The sequence below is a fragment of the Eucalyptus grandis genome, chromosome 11 (genome assembly GCF_016545825.1).
Source record: "Eucalyptus grandis isolate ANBG69807.140 chromosome 11, ASM1654582v1, whole genome shotgun sequence".
Lineage (NCBI taxonomy): Eukaryota > Viridiplantae > Streptophyta > Magnoliopsida > Myrtales > Myrtaceae > Eucalyptus > Eucalyptus grandis.
The window spans coordinates 46,226,702-46,251,085 of NC_052622.1; the positions used below are offsets into that span (position 1 = coordinate 46,226,702).

Sequence of the window (24,384 nt, forward strand, 5' to 3'; positions counted from 1 at the left end):
TGGAAAAATATCAATAATCAGGTGGATCTTGGCGTGTGATGCACATGTGTGACGTACCCCCATCTAGACCGTCGAATTCGTTGATTGCCACCCGTAGAATGAATGGACCCCCGTGTGAACCGATGCTTATCGTCAAGGGGAGCGACGGCCGACACAAGAAAGAAATCGATGAACATGGAAAATTTTATTTCAAAGTAGCACGATCTAATTAGAAAATTTCACCTAATTGGGCACGTTCCTGAAGAATTGTTATCAACAGATTTCCCAATAACCTTGATATGGAGCTTGAGCTTCTAACTAGAATGAATGCACTAACTATGACTATGATGTCAAAAATAAATCAATTCTATATTACCCTTAAAAAAATAGTGAATGGTCTTATCAATACACAAATGTATAACTCTTTAGGAATTTTAATTGTGCTTCTAGGTATAGAATTCCCGCATAGTCAGGACACTCAATCTCTAGCGAGTCACTCGGTGGATAACAAACAAGATACATGAGCCATAGGTGGGATGACCCCGTCATAGGCAGCATGGCAATAGCAAGGTTCTGTGGTGCTGGCAAGTTCAGAGTAACAGCCGTGGTCCATAGTGTCAAGGGGACTGTCCCCACCGAGCAATCACATAGTAGTACTCATCCTTTGTAGTGTCGGTCGCTTAATAACATAGGCGTTGCAAACTTGTGATGATGACATAAGCGTTGCAAACTTGTGGAAGGAATGTTGTGTACCAAGTACATTCAGAAAATTGTAGATGTGACCTTTCATTTTCGAGGAGATGATTTTAAGTGGTTGCTGTGAGCTCTATAAAGCGGCATTTGAGTAAAACCAAAGGAAAAAAATTGATGGAAAACATATATAAAGCAGCATTCGAATAAAAAATATTAGAAGAATGATGCCATAATAAAGATGAATGTGCTAATTACAAACGAAAACGAAAGAGATGAAATGCCAATTTTAAAAGTTTAGGTTATTAAATGAATAAGTAATTTATTATTTAAATAATCTAACACACGTGATACTTATCCTTTTAAGTGTTGGTAGCTTGATAACATAGGCGTTGCAAACTTGTGGAAGGAACATTGGGTCCTATGTATGCACTAAATGAAGCTTCGACTGACCCATTGACAACCTTAAAAGCTTACGTCTAGGACTTTTCTAACAAGCAAGAAGTTCTTCACTTCATGATGGTTGGTCATACTTCTACAAAAGCGTAAATGTGGAAAATAAGTACAATTTTTTTTCATCAATCTTCCGCCGTCTGGACGAAGGAGTTACTGAATTACTTGCTAACTCGTCGGCATATAGCGCTCGGAATCAATTTTGCTCGAGTCGTTGCGAATCTAATCATTATGGATAGGTCAACTGTTGATAGCATGCAATGATGTGGTCTCTGACCGACTTCGTAAATTACATGGACAGCAAAAATTCTGTCAGCTCAACTATAATAGATCGTTCAACGGGTGATTCGGGAGCACTGATTAAATGTGCGTGGTTAAAAATAATTTATCTTTCAGTGCGGTGATTACACATATGATAAGAATAAAAATGAGTTTGCTAGAAATTATAATATATATATTTTGATTTGGTTACTTCTACGGATGCTCTCGAAACATTCGGCACCACAATTGCAAAAGCAATTAGTACCGTCTCGAATAGCGTCTGTTGCGTCTTTTTATTTTATTTTATTCTTTGGTAGTTTGTTTATTTATTTATTTTAATTTTTGTTGTTGTTGTTGGGGGGCCAATTGTCTATTTTATCATTGAATTTCCGAGGTTGACGCCGTGCCCAACAAGAACTTTAATGTGCAATGCCTTTTGGAGAAAAGGTCGTGTGTGAACTTTTAATGTGGTCTAAAGGGAGGCACCTTGTTGGATAAGAATTGAGTCGGATCGTGTTTGTTGAAGAGACTTTAATATAAAGTATTATCCTCATGCATATGTTACCCAAGGATAAGAATTTAATCGGATCATGTTTGTTGACGAAGAGACTTTAATATATGTGTGTGTGGTGGGTCCATATATGAATCTCTATGAGTGGTTATTTAGGTTGGATTTGGATTGGATCGGACCGGATCGGAACTTGAAAGGATCTCCTCCTTTCCATTTTCACCTCTTTTTTTTTTTTTTTTTTCCTATGATGATTTTGTTGACAGTTGCATTTTTTGAATGAAAATATTTACCTCAATTATATAGACCTCGATCCCGTCTCCAAGAAAAGAAAAGAAAAAAAGATGGCATGAGGTATGTATATAATGTTTCACGGTCTTCATGAACTGTTTGATAACCAATTAAGCGCTAAAAACTCGAGATGGAGCTTATTTGATAACCTTAGGTAAGGTTTGACTTAATAGACTCAATTCATTAGATAGCGACACTAATTATTGACAACGAAAACCTTGTCAAATTAATTGGCGAAACCTACCGATGATGACAAATAATTTACCATATGGGTTTTGGCTCAAATATTTAAAAAAAAAAAATGTCGTTAAGTAATCCAATTCCAAAGAATTTTAGTACTTTCTATGCGTGCAGCAAGACAAATAATTTCATTTCTATGCACGATGCATTAGTGTGGTGGAGAAGGTCCAACATACCAGCTTGCAAGAAAACCTATTCGAATACTAGAAAAATGAAATTCCGGGAAATTCCGTACATTCTTACTTCCGAGCTTCGGAAAATACATGGAAACGTACCCTGTCGTGACTATAGTGTTTTCAACGTCTGCTTTTCCTTTTCCTCTTCCTATCTCCGAGCCATCTACATCATGTGGACGAGTACGGTGATGCTCTACATGCATTATTTTCAGATGCTTCCACGGCATCAAGAGATTATCTATCTAATTATCATTGAACAAGTTTTTTTTTTTTTTTTATGAAGAAAAATGATAAAACATAATTTATAATTAATTAGACAAATAATCGCACGATCCTTCAAGGAACCTAAAACATAATTAATAATACCAATTGGCATCCTCCACGAGCAAATGTTAGATTACATTTGAAATTTACTTATTAAGGTTTGAACCGCCCATTAGGTGAACCCAAGCAAACATATTCTTTTTTAGACTTAGACTCACTCGAGTGAAATTACGTTGAAAATGATGTTATGTTCATTAACCGGCCAGTGAGTTGAAAATGTATCATAGTTTATCCTGGTCCATACCTCATTTTTTAGTGTACCTTGGTTCTCTACATCCACTTCACCTGACCTATGATCTAATTTCATTTATACTCTAGGACTTGTTCCTAGTTGATGACTTATAGAGGAAAGTGAGAAGTTTCAATCAATTTTCATTAAATCTTGATGCACTTTTTAAAATAGGAAAAATGCACAACCGCACTTCATGTTAAGGGCCTCAAATACTCAATACTTTTTTTTTCTTTTGAGTTGAGAACTTAAATAATCCCTAACTTTGATCTAATATGCAATACCAACTCTGAATTATTGATTCGTGTAATGTGGCCACTAAATTTTGACCTAATATGTAATACCATTCTTAGACTTTTAATTTGTTCAATGTGGTTCCTGAATTATGGGTAAATGTTCAATGTAGTTATTTCATTTAAATCATTTTCACATAATTTAAAGATTAAATTGAACATGTACCAATAATTTAGGAATCGTAATGAATAAATTATAGGTTTAGAGATAATATTGTACATTAAGTCGAAATTTAGGAACCATTGTGTCATTTTCCCACTTCTCCCCCAGCTCTAACGTTTGCCCCCATAGTTACAACTATCAATAAAATAAGAGAAAACACCCATGGTTGCAACCTATGATGATCCAATGGAAATTTAAACGAATAAACCCTCCATACGCTACTGTCGACACGTCATCATCCTTTTACTTTATATCCTTAAATTTTTGGACCAACACATGCTTATATCTTTACATCATTACAGTTATTTTGAGAACTAAAATAAGTGATCATTCATGCGACATATGCTGCAGAAGAGGCATCGACCTGGGGACAAAGATGAAGTAACTTATAAGAAAATATCTCATGATTACACCAAAAGTCGTCATCATATCTCAAAAAGACCCCTTTTTTATGTTGTAAGTTTATATAACTATGGAAGATTTCCTGGATCATGTACGGGTAATATTCATATATGAAGAAACTATATCAAAAATTTTCATTGGATATATATCGGGATAAGTACACTAATAGTGCCATAAGTTGTGTACGGCGCTCACTTTGGTACCAAAAGTTTCCGTCGGATCATTTAAGTGCCAAAAAATTTGAAAAACGCTCACTTTGGTGCCAACGCCGATTTGATCGGTCGGAAATTTGATGTGGTCTTTTTTATTTATTAATTTCTTATGTTGATGTGGCTCGCCAGAGTTTCCATTAGATCACTTAGGCCTTCAAACGACGTCGTTTTAGCATCCTAACACCAAAACGACGCCGTTTTGTGTCTTTCCCCCAAATTCAAAACCCTAAATCCCTAAACGACGCCGTTTTGTGTCGTCTTCTTCCCTGAATAGATCCAACAACACCAACAACACCAAACCAACAACACCAGCGGCGGAGAACCAGCAACACCAATAATTTTCTAGAAAAGAAACCACGCATTCGCCTCCGCCCTCCCCCAAAGTAGTTTTCCCCCATTTTTAATCACCTTATCAACCTTTCAAATCCCCGAATCTCAGCCTCACCACTGCCTTTTCCCAAGAAATATCTTTGGGTGCGGGAAACGCGAGCTCGAAGAATCCCCGGAAGCACGAGCGATCCGGCCAATGGTAGCCGCGAAGATCTGGAACGCCATGGAGGTTGTCGGCGAAGCCGGCTGCTACGAAGCCGGCGGGCCGTGGCCCCGCCATCCTCCTCCGCCCTCATCGTCCACACCTCTCTCTTTCTCGGGATTTTCTGTTCGTTTTTTTTTTTTTTCTTTCTTTTGTCTTGCTGTGGCAAGCAACTAAAATGGAGGTTGAGGGATGGCGGCTGAGTGACGGTGGCCGAGGGACGGCGGCCAAGTGACGGTGGTTGAGGGACGGCGGCCAAGCAACGGTGGACGAGCAATGGCAGACAAAAAAAACCCTAATTTCAATCTCCAAATAAAATTAACAAAATGACGTCGTTTTTGTGAGGCTATCCACGTAGGACGGCAAAACGACATTGTTTTCTTAAGGAAGACAGAAAATGACGTCGTTTAAAAGGCTTCTCGATTTTTTTTTTAAAAATATGAAAGCCACGTAATCATTTTGGCCGGAATCTATCGTCTTTTTTTTTTTAAAATATGAAAGCCACGTAATCATTTTGGCCGGAATCTATCATCGGTGGCACCAAAGTGATCGTTTTTCCTCCGATTTGGCACTTAAGTGATCCGGCAGAAACTTTTGGCACCAAAGTGAGCGCCGTACACAACTTATGGCACCATTAGTGTACTTATCCCGATATATATCCAAACATGGAGGTTTTGTTTGTCATCTAAAGGAATCCATAATGGTGGCAAATTTGCAATTTATCATCTCGAAATACTAAACATAAATGCGGCTTAGCGTCAACACTAAGGAAATTGTATCTTACTTGTAAATACATTTCTTTCTCTCATTTCGTGATTACAATGTTTGGTTAGTGGGTATTTGTGTTTAGTCCAATGAATAGAGTTGATTAAGATGCTATTATTTGTGGATGCGTTTCTAATGGCCGCTCAATTAAGTCGTGCTTCAATTAATAATCAATCGATGCGGCTTTGTCATTCAATCAAAATGGAAAGTCAATGCTGTCCAACCGCACATTGTTGTGTAAGTCAAAATTTGTATGACTCGAATTCGGGCCGATTCGATTTCAGATTAGAACCCGGGTTTAGGCGAAGTCAAGATTTGTTAAGAGCAAGAAAAGAAGAAAGTCCTGGTCTTCTTTCATGCTTAATTTCCTGTAAATTTGATGGAAGGAAGCCTTGGACACTTTCGAGCTGATGGGCCGGTGGCTCACGTCCAATTCTAGGCCCAAGAAGAGGCGATGAAAGAGATCAAATGGCCCATAAGGAGGACATGATATGGAAACTAAAAAATGAACTTCTTTTCAATTATTGGGAGAGCCTATAGACGAAAAAGGAAGAACTTTTCGTACCAAAAAGAGATAAAAGGGAGCGTAAAGGGCCGAAAAGTACAAGGAGCAGCCTAGGGCACTTTTACTTCTCTTTTTCTTTTTGGTTCTTTTTTGGCTGTTCAAACTTTCAATTTTTCTGATAATTGAGTGATTGACTCCAAATGAGGTGAATTCATATTAGGGAACCCTAATCTGAGGGTACAGATGGATGTTGTGCTGGAGAATTGCATTGTGTTTGAACTAGGCTTTTCATTTGATAAGTACCACTGCTGAAACAACTACAAAGGCTAGAGTCCACAATGACCAAAATCATTTTGCGGTGATATAAAAATATGAATTCATGGGGTGCGCAATATTGATTTAGACGACATAATTGAGTTAGCGCAAAATATCTCACTTGAAACTAATTCTCAATCTGAACCAAGTGAGTAATGGTCAGTGCATGCCTAGTCTAAACATTGCTAACAACACTCGTGCCCATTTTGCAAGTCCCAAAAGCAAGGTGAAGTGTTCGGATTTTGAGTGATAAATCGGTCCTTCGATTATTAGATCACTCTAATCGGAAGAGAAGGTGAAAGATCTACTGTGCAAGTAATTTGAACGTCAAGCGAATCATCTGTAGCCTTCTCACCACAAGTTATTTCCACGACTCAAAATTAGATGTCTTGTGACAAAAGAATCAGGAGGGAAGTACCTGCTCAATGTGCCCTTGGGGGAAGTAAAACACCGTTTCCCTTCTTTAGGAACATAAGCTAGGGGACCGGCACAAGCGTGCCATAGTTGCTCGTGCAAGTTATCTCCTCTCCCTGCATCGCAGCAGAGAAATTCTACTTGAGTTCGGAAATGAAATGGAGGCGAGCAATGACGGCGAGGGAACATCATAGACATCCCTTAAATCTGTTTAGCATGCAGCCATCCAGGATTTCAATTCTTACGAGAACTTGATCAGTCGACTTAGAACCGAATCAGAGCGAATTAACCATTAAGTTGTCTACTTATCTTTCTTCAACATAAGAACGTAGCATCATTTCCTGTCTCCCAAACTTAGAACAACGAATTTGCTGTGAACGCTAGAAATTCAATAGAGCCTCCATCCAAGAAGGGCGCAAGTGCAAACCGATTGAATTTTGAGCAAACCCAAGAAAAATGAAGAGAGAAAAGAAAGAATCATTTGACATTTCCAGCTCTTCTCGTTCGAATAAAAGTAAGGCAAAGGCCAAAGTCGCATTCGCCCCGCGGGCAGCAACAGCAGTGCAACGACAATCCCAATCATCAAGCTGTTGACACAGCATCTAACAAACGACGGTAGATACAACACGCAGGAGCCAAAACGGAGTAAAAGAAGCGGGAGGATCACCAGTTCCAATGTTGCCGCAGGAAGAATAAGAGCGGTCGTGGCTCTCGACGCAGGAGCTCATCCTCTCTATCCCGATCCCTCTGCACCCCTGCGTGTCGATCGGTCTCGGTGTTGGCTGCAAAAAGCAGAGCGAGAGAGCGGCAGGAATAAAGGGAGCTCGCGAGCACGCGAACGGGACAGGGAGGGAGGCGCGAGCATAACGTCTCAGCAAATTCAGGCCGACACACGCTTTCTTTCTCGCTCTCTCTTTCTCTCTGAGCGCACGTACCTGAAGTTCTTCAGCGAGTCGTCCTCGGGAGCGCGTCGTCTCGGCGTAACGTCCTGGCTGCAGGCGTGTCGTACGGCGTGCGAGGAGGTGGTGGTGGTGCTCGTGAGCTCTCGTACGGGGGAGGGTGTCGCAGAAGAAATAATGGGGGAGAGATGCCTCTGCCTGCGTCTGGCTCTCTGTTTCTCTCGCTCGCGCTCTCTCGCTCTCTTCGTCATGGGGTGGGGGCGGGCGATGTTTGCTACTCTGGGCGCGATACTTCCAATGGAGCACCAAATATGTCTGGTTTTCAGCCTGCACTTCCTCTGTCTGCATGCATGCATGCATGTACCCGTGCCCCCTCGCCCAACAATTGCTTCTATTTTTCACAATCCAGTCTCAAACCTTTTAATTATATTAATTGAGTCCTTAACCAATTCAAGTTTTGCCAATTAAGTCCATCTTACCAATTTTAACCAAAAATCGTTAATGTGGATAATTTTTAATTATATTTAATAAGTCATTATTTTATATTTTTCTTTTTTTTTTTGTTATTGTTAAGTGGTAGCAAGGAGCTGCTGGCTAAGGCCCGACAACCCTTGCTAGCCACTGGGCCAAGGCCTACGAGCCCTTGTCAAGCCCAAGCAAAGATTCATTCTTGTGATTTCACGAAAAATTATATTGTGATTTTGTGATAGAAAAATCCGTTTACTGAGTGAATAGAAAAATTTGCGTACACTCATTTCATGAAAGGCGCTATAGACATAAATCCGCGATTCCGTACGCAGCGATCGACACGTGATTCGTTCTTCCTTAACACGATATTAGGACAGTCTATTGTAACGAGTCCATCTCGTTATCCTCTCCTATCCCATGTCCATCTGTTATCCTCCGATTGGGTCTGGGTCTTATTTTATTTGTTTCTCCTAAATTTTGAGGAAATTACTCGCCGACGGACAGCGGTATTGAAGGATCAGTCGCTTCTTGGCTATATGTAGAGAGCAATAATGCATTCGGAATGGGAATCTGTAGGCTCCGACTTAAATATCAACGTTTGGTAAACATACAATGAACATGGACATTCATGAATTGTTTTCCGTACAAGCAATCTCTTCTCCTTTCTTTTTATACAAAAATGGTTAATTAAATAGCCACGTTTCCCCGTGCCCCGTTGACATTACAATTTCCCTCTTTTTTGCAAAAAAATATTCCCTGCGATAAATCCAAACGGGTACTTCGCTTCGTGCTGGAGGCTCGCTTTCGAAGTCACCGCCGTGCTCCCCACCTCTCCGTCGCCCCAACCCCCGGCCACCCTCCTCTATCCTACGCCGTGGACGTTTCTTCCACGCGTCGCCCGCTGATTGGAAGGCCATTTCTTTGTTCGTGCTCCAATTCGACGGACAAAATTCGGAGGATATCAGAATGTAAACATTCGTTCTCTCGCCCGAAAGGAATACGTTTGGACTGGACTTGGATCCTGATGTTTTTTTAGTGTATTATAATTCGTTCGGGATGGATCGAGACGATGATGGGGACTCATTGGGGGGGGAGGGTTTGGATCTTATGAAACCCAAAAAAATGAATTTTGTTTCTTTTCTTTCGTTAAAAAAGTTCAAAAAGATATCCTCAATTCCAACGGAACAAGAAATAATGACGTGAGAATTTTGGGTGCGTTTGGGAAGATTTTTAGGAAAAGTCTTAAGAAAATGTAAAAGCCTTTGAGTTAAAGGAGTTTTTCAAAATGCAAAGTGTGTTTGGTAAATTTATTTGTGAAAGTCCATTATGAAATATCTTTGTGCAAAATAGTATTTGGGTAAATTAAATTTGCAAAAGACTTTTGTTATTAAAATATAAGGAAAAAAAAAAAAGGAGAGTTGGTCGGTGGCCAAGGGCTTCACCTGATTCATCGCCAAATAAAAGCTAATAGTTGCCGGTGAAGGGTAGGCGGTCCTAAGTGAGGAGAAGGTGGTGCGGCAAAGGGTAGCGTCGGCTAGGATCACTGTGCGAGGACACAACGACCCTCGCCGCACCGTCGTGCAAGTCGCCACATTGCGGAGGTCGTTGGCGACCTAGGCAACCTCCGTGACCCAAATGCGGGTCGCGGCGACGCACCTTGCCGCGACCTGCGACCTTCGCAACCCAGACAATGTTGTGGGTGGCCCGGGTTGTTGCGACTTTCGGTGACCTCCGCGACCAAGATCCGGGTCTCGGCGAGGTTGTGGGTTGCTAGAGGTTGTGGCGACCGCCCTTGCCAAGACCTAGATGATCGACGCGACCGGATCTGGGTTGTGCGACTGGTTGGTGACAATTGCCGGGGTGCTACGACCACGCTGGCCTCTTTCTAGCCTGTCACCAACCCATCGCAACCTCGCCGGTCGACATTAGAGAATCTGACGAAGAGGAAGATGAACAATGCAACCGACTTTTTGAAAATCTGAAAGCCCAAGATAGCCTAGTACATGCTTTGGGCTTTTAGCTTTTGAAAGGCCAACATAATTCAATAATTCTAAGGAGGAGTCCCAAATTTTCGGGTGGACCATTCCTTGACCTGCCCCCCGAAAAGTCATACCAGCATGGGCTTTTGCTTACGCTGTGTGGCCCGTGCGAAGAATCCAAAGCCTCTCAAACTTCTTTGAAAGCGAAAGATCTTGAGGTTTTGGAAAAACCCTCCCTTTTTATTTGCATTAGTATATTATGTTTGACGCAGATATAAAGCTCAATCCAAGCCTTGCAAAATACAAGATAATTAATAATAATAATGGCATCATGTGGAAAAATGGGAAAATCAAATAAAAAAGAGAGAAATTAGAGTTGGGATTTGATGTCGTCGGCAACGTTCTGGGCGTCCGAAGCAATCCCATAGAATCCGCTCCTCGACAGCCCGACGCAGTACAAGCCCTTCTCGCCCTTCCAGTGATTTGGGAAGCTCGGTTTCGCAATCCCATCTTCGTTCAGCAGGTAATCATCCCCCTGCGAAAAAAAAAAAAACAAAAACAAAAACCACCAAAAAGGAATTAATAGAGTAAAATAAAAATTAGGAGACCTTTACGTCTTAAAAATTGGAATAAAGAAATCGATCTCGTGTGGATGGGGTTTGCGTGCCTTAAGCCATTTGTAGGTGGACCGCTTGAAGCCGGTGCAGAACACGATGGCGTCGAAGGGATGGGACTTGCCGTCTTCGAACTCCGCCACGTCCCCTTCTATCCTTTTCAACGCCGGCAGGACCTGTCCAAAAGTTTCATCACAAAAGTCCATGACGACGATCCATGTCCATACCTGGATGGCATATTAACGGGAAACTACCTCATCCGCCCTCAATTCATTATGCACATATAAGTTCGATCCTAAATTTTTCAATTTTATTAATTGAGTTACAAATCTTTACGCGAGATTCCCAATACAATTATTTAGACCATTAAAGTGGTTGCCCGGAAGGAGTATACTAGAATTTCGTGCAGAATTGAATTTGCTAAAAATGAGAAATTTAAAATTGAACCGGTATCCATACAATAGATGCAGAACTACTCGAGTAAAATAGAACGTAAGCCCTTAGTATAAATAAAACTTTATATAAACAGTCTTGTTCTACGTCAACTTAGGGTTTCAACCACTCAATCTTTCGCTAACCATCGATTGAAACAAGGCCGCTCGTGAGAAAAAAAATTGTCACACCGGCGGGGCACGCCAGAACAACTCATTATATGTATATGTTAGTCTTACTTGCAAATTAAGATAAGCTTCGAAGACCATCATCCCTTCTTTTTTTCCTATCTCTGTTGCTACCGCCATAAAATATTATTACAAGCTGACCACTTATTTTTAATAATGACCAAATTTATAGTTGACCGTCGCCGGCCTTCAACTGAATCGACGAAATTTCACATGTTCTCGCATGCTGGACGCAAAGTCGGAAGTCCAGAGCTGGAGAGGTGGAGATCGAATCGTGTTACCTGAATCTCGCCGGACTTAATCTTCTGGCAAGTGCCGAGGTCGATGAAGGGGTATTTGCCATACTTGGTCTTCATGAAGAAAGGACCCTCGCTCGGCCTCCTCAGCCCGTACTTGGACATGTCCCCGTACACCAGCTTGCTCAGCAGCACCAGCAACGAGTCCACCGTGCCAAGTGAGAAATACTTCAGCAGCGCCAGGCCCAGATTCGCGATCCCCCTCGACAGCACATGTACCTGCGGATGATTAGTGCACAGTATCAGCAATGGGGCCATGGACGATGTTCGTCAACACTCGTCGCAAGGTTACAATGTGCGCATCTCGAAACAGACGAGGAAGATGAAGTCACGACACGGCGTGGGAAATTTCGCCGACGGGTGCCCACGGACGGTGCCTTCGGGTTAACGTGTCGAGACGAGTTTTGTGTATTCTACAGGGCGCAACATACATCGATGTTTGCTCTCGTGTCATATCAGATGTAGATTCTTCCTTTACAACAAGGAACGGGCAAGGTTGGAAACATGTTTCGACCAAAAAAAGAAAAAAAGGTACGGAAACATGTAGACGAAGTCCTTCCTTATTGATGCAAACGAGATTCTTTTTTTTTATAAAGAATGATGAGAAAGCAAGTGAAGCTTTTTACCGGGCTCCGGACAACGATGGAGGTTCTTGCGCCGTGGTTGGCTAAGTCCAGCGCGATCTCCATGCCGGAATTCCCCGACCCGACCACCAAAACCCTGCTGTTCTCGAACTCCTTCCCGTTCTTGTACCGGGTCGAGTGAATCACCTTCCCGCCGAAACCCTCGATCCCCTCCACCTCCGGGATGAAGGCGTCGCTCGACTCGCCGGTGGCCACCACCAGGAACCGGCACCGGTACTCCACGGCCTCGCCGGAGCCCACGTCCCTCGCGCCGACCCTCCACCTCCCGTCCCCCTCGTCGTAGACCGCCGACTCCACGGACCTCCCGTAGGCCGGCTCGATGCCGAAGCGGACCACGTAGTCGTCAAAGTAGCGGAGGAGCTGGTCCTTGGGCACGTACTCGGGGTAGTCCGGGGGGAAGTGCATGTGGGGGAGCTCGCAGAACCGCTTGCGGAGGTGGAGGTGCAGGCGGTCGTAGGCATATTTCTTCCACAGGGAGGCGAAGCAGTCCTCTCGCTCGAGGACGACGTGGGGGATCGAGAGGGTCTTGAGGCACGCCGATGCGGCGAGCCCCGACGGCCCGGCTCCGACGACGACGACGGCAGCGGCGGCTTCCTGTTCCATCCTCTTAGTCTTTGCGGCTTTGGCTGCGATGATGATGATGATGATGATGATGATGATGATGTGTGAACGGGAAGGAAGACGGAAGTCGGTAGATGTTGGCGAGGGCTTCTTATATTTTCTCCTTATATGGGAGGCTTTGAATGTTAGTTCTCGTGGCTTGGTGGGTCCTCACGTGGAAAAATATCAATAATCAGGTGGATCTTGGCGTGTGATGCACATGTGTGACGTACCCCATCTAGACCGTCGAATTCGTTGATTGCCACCCGTAGAATGAATGGACCCCCGTGTGAACCGATGCTTATCGTCAAGGGGAGCGACGGCCGACACAAGAAGGAAATCGATGAACATGGAAATTTTTATTCCATAGGAGCACGATCTAATTAAAAAATTTCACCCCTAATTGGGCACATCCTTGGAGAATTGCTATCAACAGATTTCCCAATAACCTTGATATGGAGCTTGAGCTTCTAACTAGAATGAATGCACTAACTATGGATATGATGTCAAAAATAAATCGATTTTATATTACTCTTCAAGAAATAGTGAATGATCTAATCAATCATAAATTTTAATTGTGCTTCTAGGTATAAAATTTCCGCATAGTCAGGACACTCAGAATGCGTTTGGTAACGATTCTATTCCGAGAATAGATTCTGACTAGAAATGATTATTTTTTATTCTGTTCCTAGGAATTGATTCTGAATAAAAAAAAACTTGTTTGGTGACTGTTGACACCTAATTTTAGCAAATCTAGGGAAATAAAGAAAATAAAAATTTCATTTGAATAAATAAAAGGAAAAAGAATGAAAAAATGGGGGAAATTGATTTGATTGATTATACATGGAAATTTGGAATTCGATGGTTATTTGGATTTTGTCAAATGCAAAGCAATTTGAAAATCAAGTGAATAAATGGCAATAATTTTTTTACAAAATGGAAGAAATTTGAAGAAAATCGAATCGATTGCAAAATCACGCTCCAATTTATACCGCGATTTAATGAGATAGAAAATGGAAACTTGAAAGTTGCTATAAAAATGACCGTATGGAAATCATTATGAAAAGGAGCCACAATTTTCGTGATCGGGAGTAGCAACTTTCGAAAATATTCAGAGAGAAAAATTCGTGCAGTAAAAGAATTTGTGAGAAGGGGAGGTGGGAATTCGTCTTTTATGAATTTTCGATTTCCTTTTATTCATTCTTCAAACTCAGCAAAAGGAATCTTGCTTTGGCTTTTAAAATTCTGAAAATCCAGCAGGGAGAGGGACGTGTGAGGAGACAGGTCAACCGAAGTGAGAGTAAAAGAAAAGCAAAAAAAAAAAAAGGGAAAAAGAAGAACAGTCGTTCTTCTTCTTCGCAGGTCTCCCCCGCCGGTGCCCTGCTGCCCGAGTCGACGCCCATCGCCGCGCCTCTGCACCTGCGACCTGCTGCTGCCCAGCCCGACGCCGAAGCTCCGAAGCCCGCTGCTCCTGACCCCGCACCGCCTCTGCCACTGCTGCCCCGCCGGACTCGCACCGCGACGTGCAACTCCATCGCCGACGCCCGCTGTTGCTCCCCCGCGCTCGCGTCGCGCCTCCTACGCCTGCACCGCGCCCGCGTCGCACTGCCGAACTTGCCACCCTTGCGCCGCCGGTCCCCTCGCGCCACCGCGCCTCCAGCCGCCGTCCCGCCTGCCGCCGGAACCCTCCTCCGCCAGCGAGCTTGCTCGCTGCTTCCGCCCAGAAGCTATGAAGACGACACCGACGCCACTGCTCACCACCACCGCTCATGACGCCCCTCACCGTCGTCGCCCACCAGCCCTCGCCGGAGCTCCGACGCCGGCCACCCTTCGCCCGACGTCTGGTGGTTTGCCCGCTACCAGTCCGGCCATCCAACCTCCGCGCCGCTGCGTCCACCCCCATCGCTCCGCCGTCTCCTTAGGTAGTTTAGTTTTTTCTTCTTTTTATTTATTTATTTTATTTCATTTTATCTCATTGTTTTGTTCTTTTTTTTAGTTTATTTATTTAAGTTGTAATATTTGATGTCAATAAATATTATAGGCATTATCTTCAGGGATTTTGCTTGGAATCATTGTAATTAGTAATTTGATTCGAGAGATATTGGATCGTTTTTTTAATTATATTAATTTGTGGACTTTTTGGTAGAATTTCCTTTCGAGGAGATGATTTTAAGTGGTTACTGTGAGCTTTATAAAGTGGCATTTGAATAAAACCAAAGGAAAAAAAAATGATGAAAAACATATATAAAGCAGCATCTGAATAAGAAATATTAGAAGAATGACGCCATAGTAAAGAAGAATGTGCTAATTACAAACGAAAGAGATGAAATGTCAATTTTAAAAGTTTAGGTTATCAAATATTTAAATAATCTAACACACGTGATACTTATCCTTTTCAGCATTGGTAGCTTGATAATATAGGCGTTGCAAACTCGTGGAAGGAACATTGGGTCCTATGTATGCACTAAATGAAGCTTCGACTGACCCATCGACAACCTTAAGGCTGCGTTTGGTAGTCGGATTGAGTCGGATAGGATAATTTGTTATCCTATCCAATGTTTGGGAATGTCCACCGGATCGACAAACCCGATACATCCGGATAAAACGCTGGATAAAAAATCCGGGGAGGGGGTGGGATAAGCCCGATTGGATAAGAATTTTTTAAGGAAAGAAAGAACTTAACAAAAAGAGAAGATATCATAAGCATCTACGTCAAATGGATGCCTCCGTCTCTCCGATTCATTGTCAATCCTCTTCTTCCACTTCTTCTCCCATCTTCGCATCTCGCCGTTTTCAATGGTGGCCACAATTCCTAGATCTAGGGCTTTTCCATGGCATTTAATTAATTGAATTTTCTATTTTTTAATTTTATAATTTAATTGAATATCATATTTATTTTTAATCTTATCCTGGAAGTGCGCCAAACACTTGATAGGATTAGATATGTCCGCCTTTATTATCCAGAGGATTTAATATCCTATTTTATCCTATCCTATCCCGATTATTATCCCGACGACTAAACGTAGCCTAAAAGCTTACGTCTAGGACTTTTCTAACAAGCAAGAAGTGCTTCACTTCATAATGGTTGGTCATACTTCTACAAAAGCGTAAATGTGGAAAATAAGACAATTTTTTTCATCAATCTTCCGTCATTTGGATGAAGGAGTCGTTGCGAATCTAATCGTTATGGATATGTCAACTATTGACAACATGCAATGATGTGGTCTCTGACCGACTTCGTAAATTACATTGATAGCTAAAATTTTGTCCGCTCAAATAGATCGTGTCGACGGGTGATTCGGGAGCACTAATTAAATGTGCGTGGTTAATTTATCTTTCATAAGAATAAAAATGAGTTTGCTAGAAATTATAATATATATTTTTTGATTCGGTACGACAATTGCAAAAAATGATTAGTACCGTTTCGAATAGCGTCTTTGCGTCTTTTCATTTCATTTTATTTTTTGCTAGTTTGTTTTTATTTATTTATTTATTTAAAATCTTGTTGTTGTTGTTGGGGAGCCAGTTGTCTATTTTATCATTGAATTTCTAAGGTTGACGCCGTGCCCAACAAGAACTTTAATGTGCAATGCCTTTTGGAGAAAAGGTCGTGCATGAATTTTTAATGTAGTCTAAAGGGAGACCTTGTTGCATAAGAATTGAGTCGGATCGTGTTTGTTGATGAAGAGACTTTAATAGAAAGTATTATCCTAATGCATATGTTACACAAGAATAATAATTTAATCGGATCGTGTTTGTTGACGAAGAGACTTTTTTAATATATGTGTGTGTGTGGTGGGTCCATATATGAATCTCCATAAGTGGTTATTTATGTTGGATTTGGATCGGATTGGAACTTGAAAGGATCTTCTCCTTTCTATTTTCACCTCTTCTTTTTTCCTATAATGATTTTGTTGACAGTTGCATTTTTTGGAATGAAAAAATTTATCTCAATTATATAGGTCTTGATCCCGTCTCCAAGAAAAGAAAAGAAAAGAAGATGGCATAAGGTCTATATACAACGTTTCACGGTCTTCATGAACTGTTTGATAACCAATTAAGCGCTAAAAACTTGAGATGGAGCTTATTTGATAACCTTAGGTAAGGTTTGACTTAATAGACTCAATTCATTAGATAGCGATATTAATTATTGACAACGAAAACCTTGTCAAATTAATTGGCGAAACCTATCGATGAAGACCGCCATTCCATCTTTGGTAAGAAATTCATAATCGTGACTTGTAGATGTCCTTTTTTTTTTTTTTTTTTAATATCTTTGCCACTAAAATTCATTGTCTCTTAAAATTCAGTATTTAAATTTTCAAACACTTACTTTTCAATTTTACCAGATGGATTTCGGCTCAAATATTAAAAAAAAAAAAAAAAAAAAAAATTCGTTAAGCAATCCAATTTCAAAGAATTTTAGTACTTTCTATGCGTGCAGCAAGACAAATAATTTCATTTCCATGCACGATGCATTATCGTGGTGGAGAAGGTCCAACATACCAGCTTGCAAGAAAACCTATTCGAATACTAGAAAAATGAAACTCCGGGAAATTCCGTACATTCTTCCTTCCAAGCTTCGGAAAATACATGGAAACGTACTCTGTTGTGACTATAGTGTTTTCAACGTCCGCTTTTCCTTTTCCTCTTCCTATCTCCGAGCCATCTGCATCATGTGGACGAGTACGGTGATGCTCTCTCTACATGCATTATTTTCAGATGCTTCCACAGCATCAAGAGATTATCTATATAATTATCACTGAACAATTTTATTTATTTTATTTTGTTGACGAAGAAAAATGATAAAACATAATTTATAATTAATTAGACGAACAATTGCATGATCCTTCAAGGAACCTAAAACATAATTAATAATGCCAATTGGCATCCTCCTCAAGCAAATGTTAGATTACATTTGAAATTTACTCATTAAGGTTTGAACCGCCCATTAGGTGAACCCAAGCAAGCATATTCTTTCTTAGACTCAGACTCACTCGCGTGAAAAATACGTTGAAAATGATGTTATGTTCATTAACTGGCTAGTGAGTTGAAAATGTATCATAGTTTATCCTGTTCCACACCTCCTTTTTTATCGTACCCTGGTCTCTACATGCACTTCACTTGCCCTATGATCTAATTTCATTAATACTCTAGGACTTGTCCCTAGTTGATGACTTATAGAGGAAAGTGGGATCCATTTTCATTCAATCTTGATGCACTTTTTAAAATAGGAAAAATGCACAACCGCACTTCATGTTAAGGGCCTCAAATACTCGATTTTTTTTTTCTTTTGGGTTGAGAACTTAAATAATCCCCAACTTTGATCTAATATACAATACCATCTCTGAATTATTGATTTGTGTAATGTGGCCACTAAACTTTGACCTAATATGTAATACCGTTCTCGAGACTTTTAATTTGTTCAATATGGTTCCTAAATTATGGGTAAATGTTCAATGTAGTCATTTCTTTTAAATCATTTTCACATAATTTAAAGATTAAATTGAACATGTATCAATAATTTAGGAATCATAATGAATAAATTATAGGTTTAGAGATAATATTGTACATTAAGTCGAAATTTAGGAACCATTGTGTCATTTTCCCACTTCTCCCCAGCCCTAACGTGTGCCCCCATCATTACAGCTATCAATAAAATAAGAGAAAACACCCATGGTTGCAACCTACGATGATCCACTGGAAATTTAAACGAATAAACCCTCCATACGCTACTGCCGACACGTCATCATCCTTTTTACTTTATATTCTTAAATTTTTGGACCAACACAAGCTTATATATTTACATCATTACAGTTATTTTGAGAATTAAAATAAGTGATCCTGAATGCGACATACGCTGCAGAAGAGGCATCGACCTGGGGACAAAGAAGAAGTAACTTATAAGAAAATATCTCATGATTACAAGAAAAGTCGTCATCATATCTCAAAAAAACCCCTTTTATGTTGTAAGTTTTATATAACTATGGATGATTTCTTGGGTCATGTACGGGTAATATTCATATATGAAGAAACTATATCAATAATTTTTATATATATACGCAGAGGTTTTGTTTGTCATCTAAAGGAATCCATAATGGTGGCAAATTTGTAATTTATCATCTCAAAATACTAAACATAAATGTGGCTTGGCATCAACACTAAGGAAATGGTATCTTACTTGTAAATACATTTCTTTCTCTCGTTTCGTGATTACAATGTTTGGTTAGAGGGTATTTGTGTTTAGTCCAATGACAAGAGTTGATTAAGATGCTATTATTTGTGGATGCGTTTCTAATGGCCACTAAATTAAGTCGTGCTTCGATTAATAATCAATTGATGCGGCTTTGTCATTCAATCAAAATGGAAAGTCAATGCTGTCCAACCGCACATTGTTGTGTAAGTCAAAATTTGTATGACTCGAATTCGGGCCGATTCGATTTCAGATTAGAACCCGGGTTTAGGCCGAGTCAAGATTTGTTAAGAGCAAGAAAAGAGGAAACTCCTGTCTTCTCTTCATGCTTAATTTCCTGTAAATTTGATGGAAGGAAGCCTTGGACACTTTCGAGCTGATGGGCCGGTGGCTCACGTCCAATTCTAGGCCCAAGAAGAGGCGATGAAAGAGATCAAATGGCCCATAAGGAGGACATGATATGGAAACTAAAAAATGAACTTCTTTTCAATTATTGGGAGAGCCTATAGACGAAAAAGGAAGAACTTTTCGTACCAAAAAGAGATTAAAGGGAGCGGAAAGGACCGAAAAGTACAAGGAGCAGCCTAGGGCACTTTTGCTTCTCTTTTTCTTTTTGGTTCTTTTTTGGCTGTTCAAACTTTCAATTTTTCTGATAATTGAGGGATTGACTCCAAATGAGGTGAATTCATATTAGGGAACCCTAATCTGAGGGTACAAATGGATGTTGTGCTGGAGATTTGCATTGTGTTTGAACTAGGCTTTTCATTTGATAAGAACTACTGCTGAAACAACTACAAAGGCTAGAGTCCACAATAACCAAAATCATTTTGTGGTGATATAAGAATATGAATTCATGAGGTGCGCAATATTGATTTAGACGACATAATTGAGTTAGCGCAAAGAATCTCACTTGAAACTAATTCCCAATCTGAACCAAGTGAGTGATGGTCAGTGCATGCCTAGTCTGAACATTGCTAACAACACTTGTGCCCATTTTGCAAGACCCAAAAGCAACGTGAAGTATTTGGATTTTGAGTGATAAATCGATCCTTCGATTATTGATCACTCCAATCGGAAGAGAAGGTGAAAGATATATTGTGCAAGTAATTTGATCGTCAAGCGAATCATCCGTGGCCTTCTTACCACCAGTTATTTCCACGACTCAAAATTAGATGTCTTGTGACAAAAGAATCAGGAGGGAAGTACCTGCTCAATGTGCCCTTGGGGGAAGTAAAACACCGTTTCCCCGGCTTTAGGAACATAAGCTAGGGGACCGGCACAAGCGTGCCATAGTTGCTCGTGCAAGTTATCTCCTCTCCCTGCATCGCAGAAGAGAAATTCTACTTGAGTTCGGAAATGAAATGGAGGCGAGCAATGACGGCGAGGGAACATCACAGACATCCCTTAAATCTGTTTAGCATGCAGCCATCCAGGATTTCAATTCTGACGAGAACTTGATCAGTCGACTTAGAACCGAATCAGAGCGAATTAACCATTAAGTTGTCTACTTATTTTTCTTCAACATAAGAACGTGGCATCATCTCCTGTCTCCCAAACTTAGAACAACGAATTTGCTGGGAACGCTAGAAATTCTATAGAGCCTCCATCCAAGAAGGGCGCAAGTGCAACCCGATTGAATTGAGAAAGAATCATTTGACATATCCAGCTCTTCTCGTTCAAATAAAAGTAAGGCCAAAGTCGCGTTCGCCCCGCGAGCAGCAACAGCAGTACATCGACAATCCCAATCATCAAGCTCTTCGCACAGCATCTAACAAACGACGGTAGATACAACACGCGGGAGCCAAAACGGAGTAAAAGGAGCGGGAGGATCACCAGTTCCAATGTTGCCACAGGAAGAAGACGAGCGGTCGTGGCTCTCGACGCAGGAGCTCATCCTCTCTATCCCGATCCCTCTGCACCCCTGTGTGTCGATCAGTCTCGGTGTTGGCTGCAAAAAGCAGAGCGAGAGAGCGGTAGGAATAAAAGGGAGCTCACGAGCACGCGAACGGGACAGGGGAGGGGAGGTGCGAGCATAACGTCTTAGTAAATTCAGGCCGACGCACGCTTTCTCTCTCTCTCTCTCTCTGAGCGCACGTACCTGAAGTTCTTCAGCGAGTCGTCCTCGGGAGCGCGTCGTCTCGGCGTAACGTCCTGGCTGCAGGCGTGTCGTACGGCGTGCGTGCGAGGTGGTGGTGGTGGTGGTGGTGCTCGTGTGCTCTCGTACGCCTAGAGAGGGGAGAGGGGAGGGAGAGGGGAGGGACGGGGAGGGTGTCACAGAAGAAATAAGTCCATCTTACCAATTTTAACCAAAAATCGTTAATGTGGATAATTTTTAATTATATTTAATAAGTCGTTATTTTATTTATTTTTCTTATTATTGTTAAGGGGTAGCAAGGAGCTGCTGGCTAAGGCCCGACAACTCTTGCTAGCCACTGGGCCAAGGTCTTTGAGTCCTTGTCAAGTTCAGGCAGAGATTCATTTTTATGATTTCACGAAAAATTAGCGCATGGAATAGATAATATTAAAAACGAAACTATGGCTCGATACCATGAATCCGATACCATGAATCCGAGCTGAGAATATCTCCTCTCATCATGTCTACAGAACCAGAAATCCTCGAAGCACCAGTTTCTCTTGCTCCCTCATCTTCTTCTTCAACACCACTATAATTTCGTGTTTCTAATGCTTCTAAGATAGATTATCTGTATGAAGTCTCTCTTAGTGATGAAACCAAGATTTCTGAAACCCAGCTCCCCCTCATGAACCCTTATTCTACTTTTGCCAAACCTAACTCGTCATTTTCACCCATCCGCTCCATACGCCAGCTTATTCATCAAACCCCAAAGCAAGTAAATGAGTACGTCCAGTCCTCCAAGTTCGACCAGCATCCTATTCCTGCTACTGAAAATGAGTACTTTGTTACTCTTCAGATCCCTCCTGAATTTCCCAGACAATGGGCTCAACAAGGATATACTCATGTCCATTACGGAGCTGTTCGTTTTGCTCTCACTTTCCATGGTCGTAAAGGTTTGCCAGTCGTGGCAAGAATCGCATTGTTAGATACCAGATTTTTACAATAGCAGCATGCTTGCATTGGTACTGTTCAAACTACTTTGAATGCAGGAACAATCTTTGTCACTCTATACCCAAATTTCAACATCGCCCTTTCAGATCCCCAGTTATTTTCTTTTATGAAAGTCCAAGTCCAGCTCACTGGAGCCCCTTAAACTGCTGACTCTATAGTTGCAACACTGTATTACCAGATGGTTTATCGAGTGCAGAACCATGCACTTGACCTCAACTTCAACAACGGTAATGAAGATGCCTTGTTCATCTCCATGCAGAATGACCAAGCATCTTGTATCCATGTTCCTAGACAGATCCCGAAGGATACGTTGGCCAAGCTCCTTCCAGAGACTTGGATTACCAACTACGAAAAGCTACATCGGCACAACAAGCCTTTCTAGTCTACGGACTTAGAGTTCGTACGGAAAAAAGATGGAACTGTTTCCATCAAATTTGGCAAGGAAAAGGAAGAAAGTCTTTCTATCTTCCAAACCCTCTTAATGATTGAACCATGTGTTCCTCAATCTATTTCCGAGCTAGATCCAAAATAACATGTTCGACACTTCGATGGTGATGGACATCCTGTTCATTACTATAAAGATGACTATGGTCATTGTTTTTGGGATCCCTTTTGTCTATGTTCTCATTATACAAATTCTCCTGATGAGGTAGATCCTTTTGCAAGATCTCCACCTCGACGGAAAAGGCCAAAGGATAAGATGTACCAAAGGTACTTAGACGGAGATTCCTCCGTTGATACTCTCGGTGAATGTGACAAATACCAGTTCATGGTTTCTTATGCACCACCTCCACCACCAGAGTCCAGTACTACATCCCAAGCCTTACCAGATCCACCAAAAACACCACCATCTCCTCCCCAGAAGAAGCAAGCCCTCTCTCCATTTTATAAGCCAATACTCAAATGGGCTAAGAAGCATTCTTACCCCCTCGAAGTCCCAGAAGAAGCACCACCCACTTCTTCTATCGCTATGTTCTAGGATACCGACTTACCTCCTCTTGTCAAGGAAAGTTCTAAACTCTCGTTCCCTGCTTCAGAAGAGTTTATTGATCCCCATGCCATATATTGCCATGTTCCTAAAATCCCTACTCCCACTGATGTGGATGAACATGGGAGACAGAAAAAAACCTCTGCCGCTGAAGTTGTGCTAAATTGGCAATCAGAGACTCTGTTGGCACAAAACAATGCCTTTAAGGCAATTGGCTCCAAGATTGGAAATGTGCAACAAGATCTCCGAAGGTATGATGAAAGTACCAAAAGATACTTTCTGAATTCCAAAAAAGGCTTCACGCCTTGGAATCAGGACAACATCTTGGGTACCATTATCTTGAAAGTCCAAAGCTTGAAATAGAGAAGCTCAAGAGGCAAATCCAGCTTCTTGAAGAAGGAAGGTTCAGACCATTTGATCCATTAGCACCTCTTATTAAAACCGGGTATTTACCCCCACCGCCACAAACATCCATCTTTGCCACTATTCCAACATATCCTTACAAAAGAGAACCGGATATGGCAGACATTTGAAATCGCCTGAAAGCCCTGCAGAAGGAAAAGGGGAAAGAAAAAATACCACTTACAGAATCAAGTTCCATTGTTATAAGAGAAAGGCCAGATCAGATGATGCTATCAAATCCATTAGAATCTTTTCTAAAGGATTTAGGCACCCAGGAACCTGACCCTGTTATCCAACAACTTGAACAGCCTGGTCCTGTCATTCCAAAGAAACAAAACTTGCTCCTTGTAGAGCAAACTTCTCGAGATACTGAATCAGATTCTTCAGTATCCCTCTCCTCTTCTTCATCCTTCTCAATTCCTACAGTTGATTCCCTCCCCATTGCACCAGTAACTTCATCAATATTTATGGCTGATCCTCCAGATGATGATATGGAATCAAATTATTCTGACCCAGAGATTGGTCAGACAAGCAACCCTACTCAGCACGTGTCCATAGCATCAAAACAATTCTTCACCATTGATGATATTCTTTATCACAAATGGCCGATAAGGCTTGAAGAATTTCATACTTGGTTAAATACCCAGTCTATCACTAACCATGATATGAATGACGTCCTGTACAACTTTGTTACAAGATTCACAAGAAGCCTCAAACTCGTGGCAATCAATTTGAGAACAAGACCCGGATCCATTTTCGATGTCACCAAATTTCAGCCATGCCATCACTCTCTTATATCATGTCTTTGTGGGAAAACCTGTTGATCTCATAGAAATAAAAAGAA

The 24,384-nt window shown here is 41.4% G+C and overlaps 1 protein-coding gene across 1 annotated transcript; it reads right to left on the bottom strand.

Annotated features, from left to right (window-relative positions):
* Positions 1 to 10,311: 10,311 nt before the first annotated feature.
* On the bottom strand, positions 10,312 to 12,968 carry LOC104427964 (probable indole-3-pyruvate monooxygenase YUCCA10). Its single transcript, XM_039304375.1, has 4 exons — positions 12,255 to 12,968; positions 11,614 to 11,847; positions 10,766 to 10,888; positions 10,312 to 10,633 (listed from the first exon to the last, which is right to left on the bottom strand). Exons 1-4 carry the CDS (start codon positions 12,873 to 12,875, stop codon positions 10,469 to 10,471), a joined length of 1,143 nt encoding a protein of 380 aa, XP_039160309.1. The 5' UTR covers positions 12,876 to 12,968; the 3' UTR covers positions 10,312 to 10,468.
* Between the last annotated feature and the right edge of the window lie 11,416 nt (positions 12,969 to 24,384).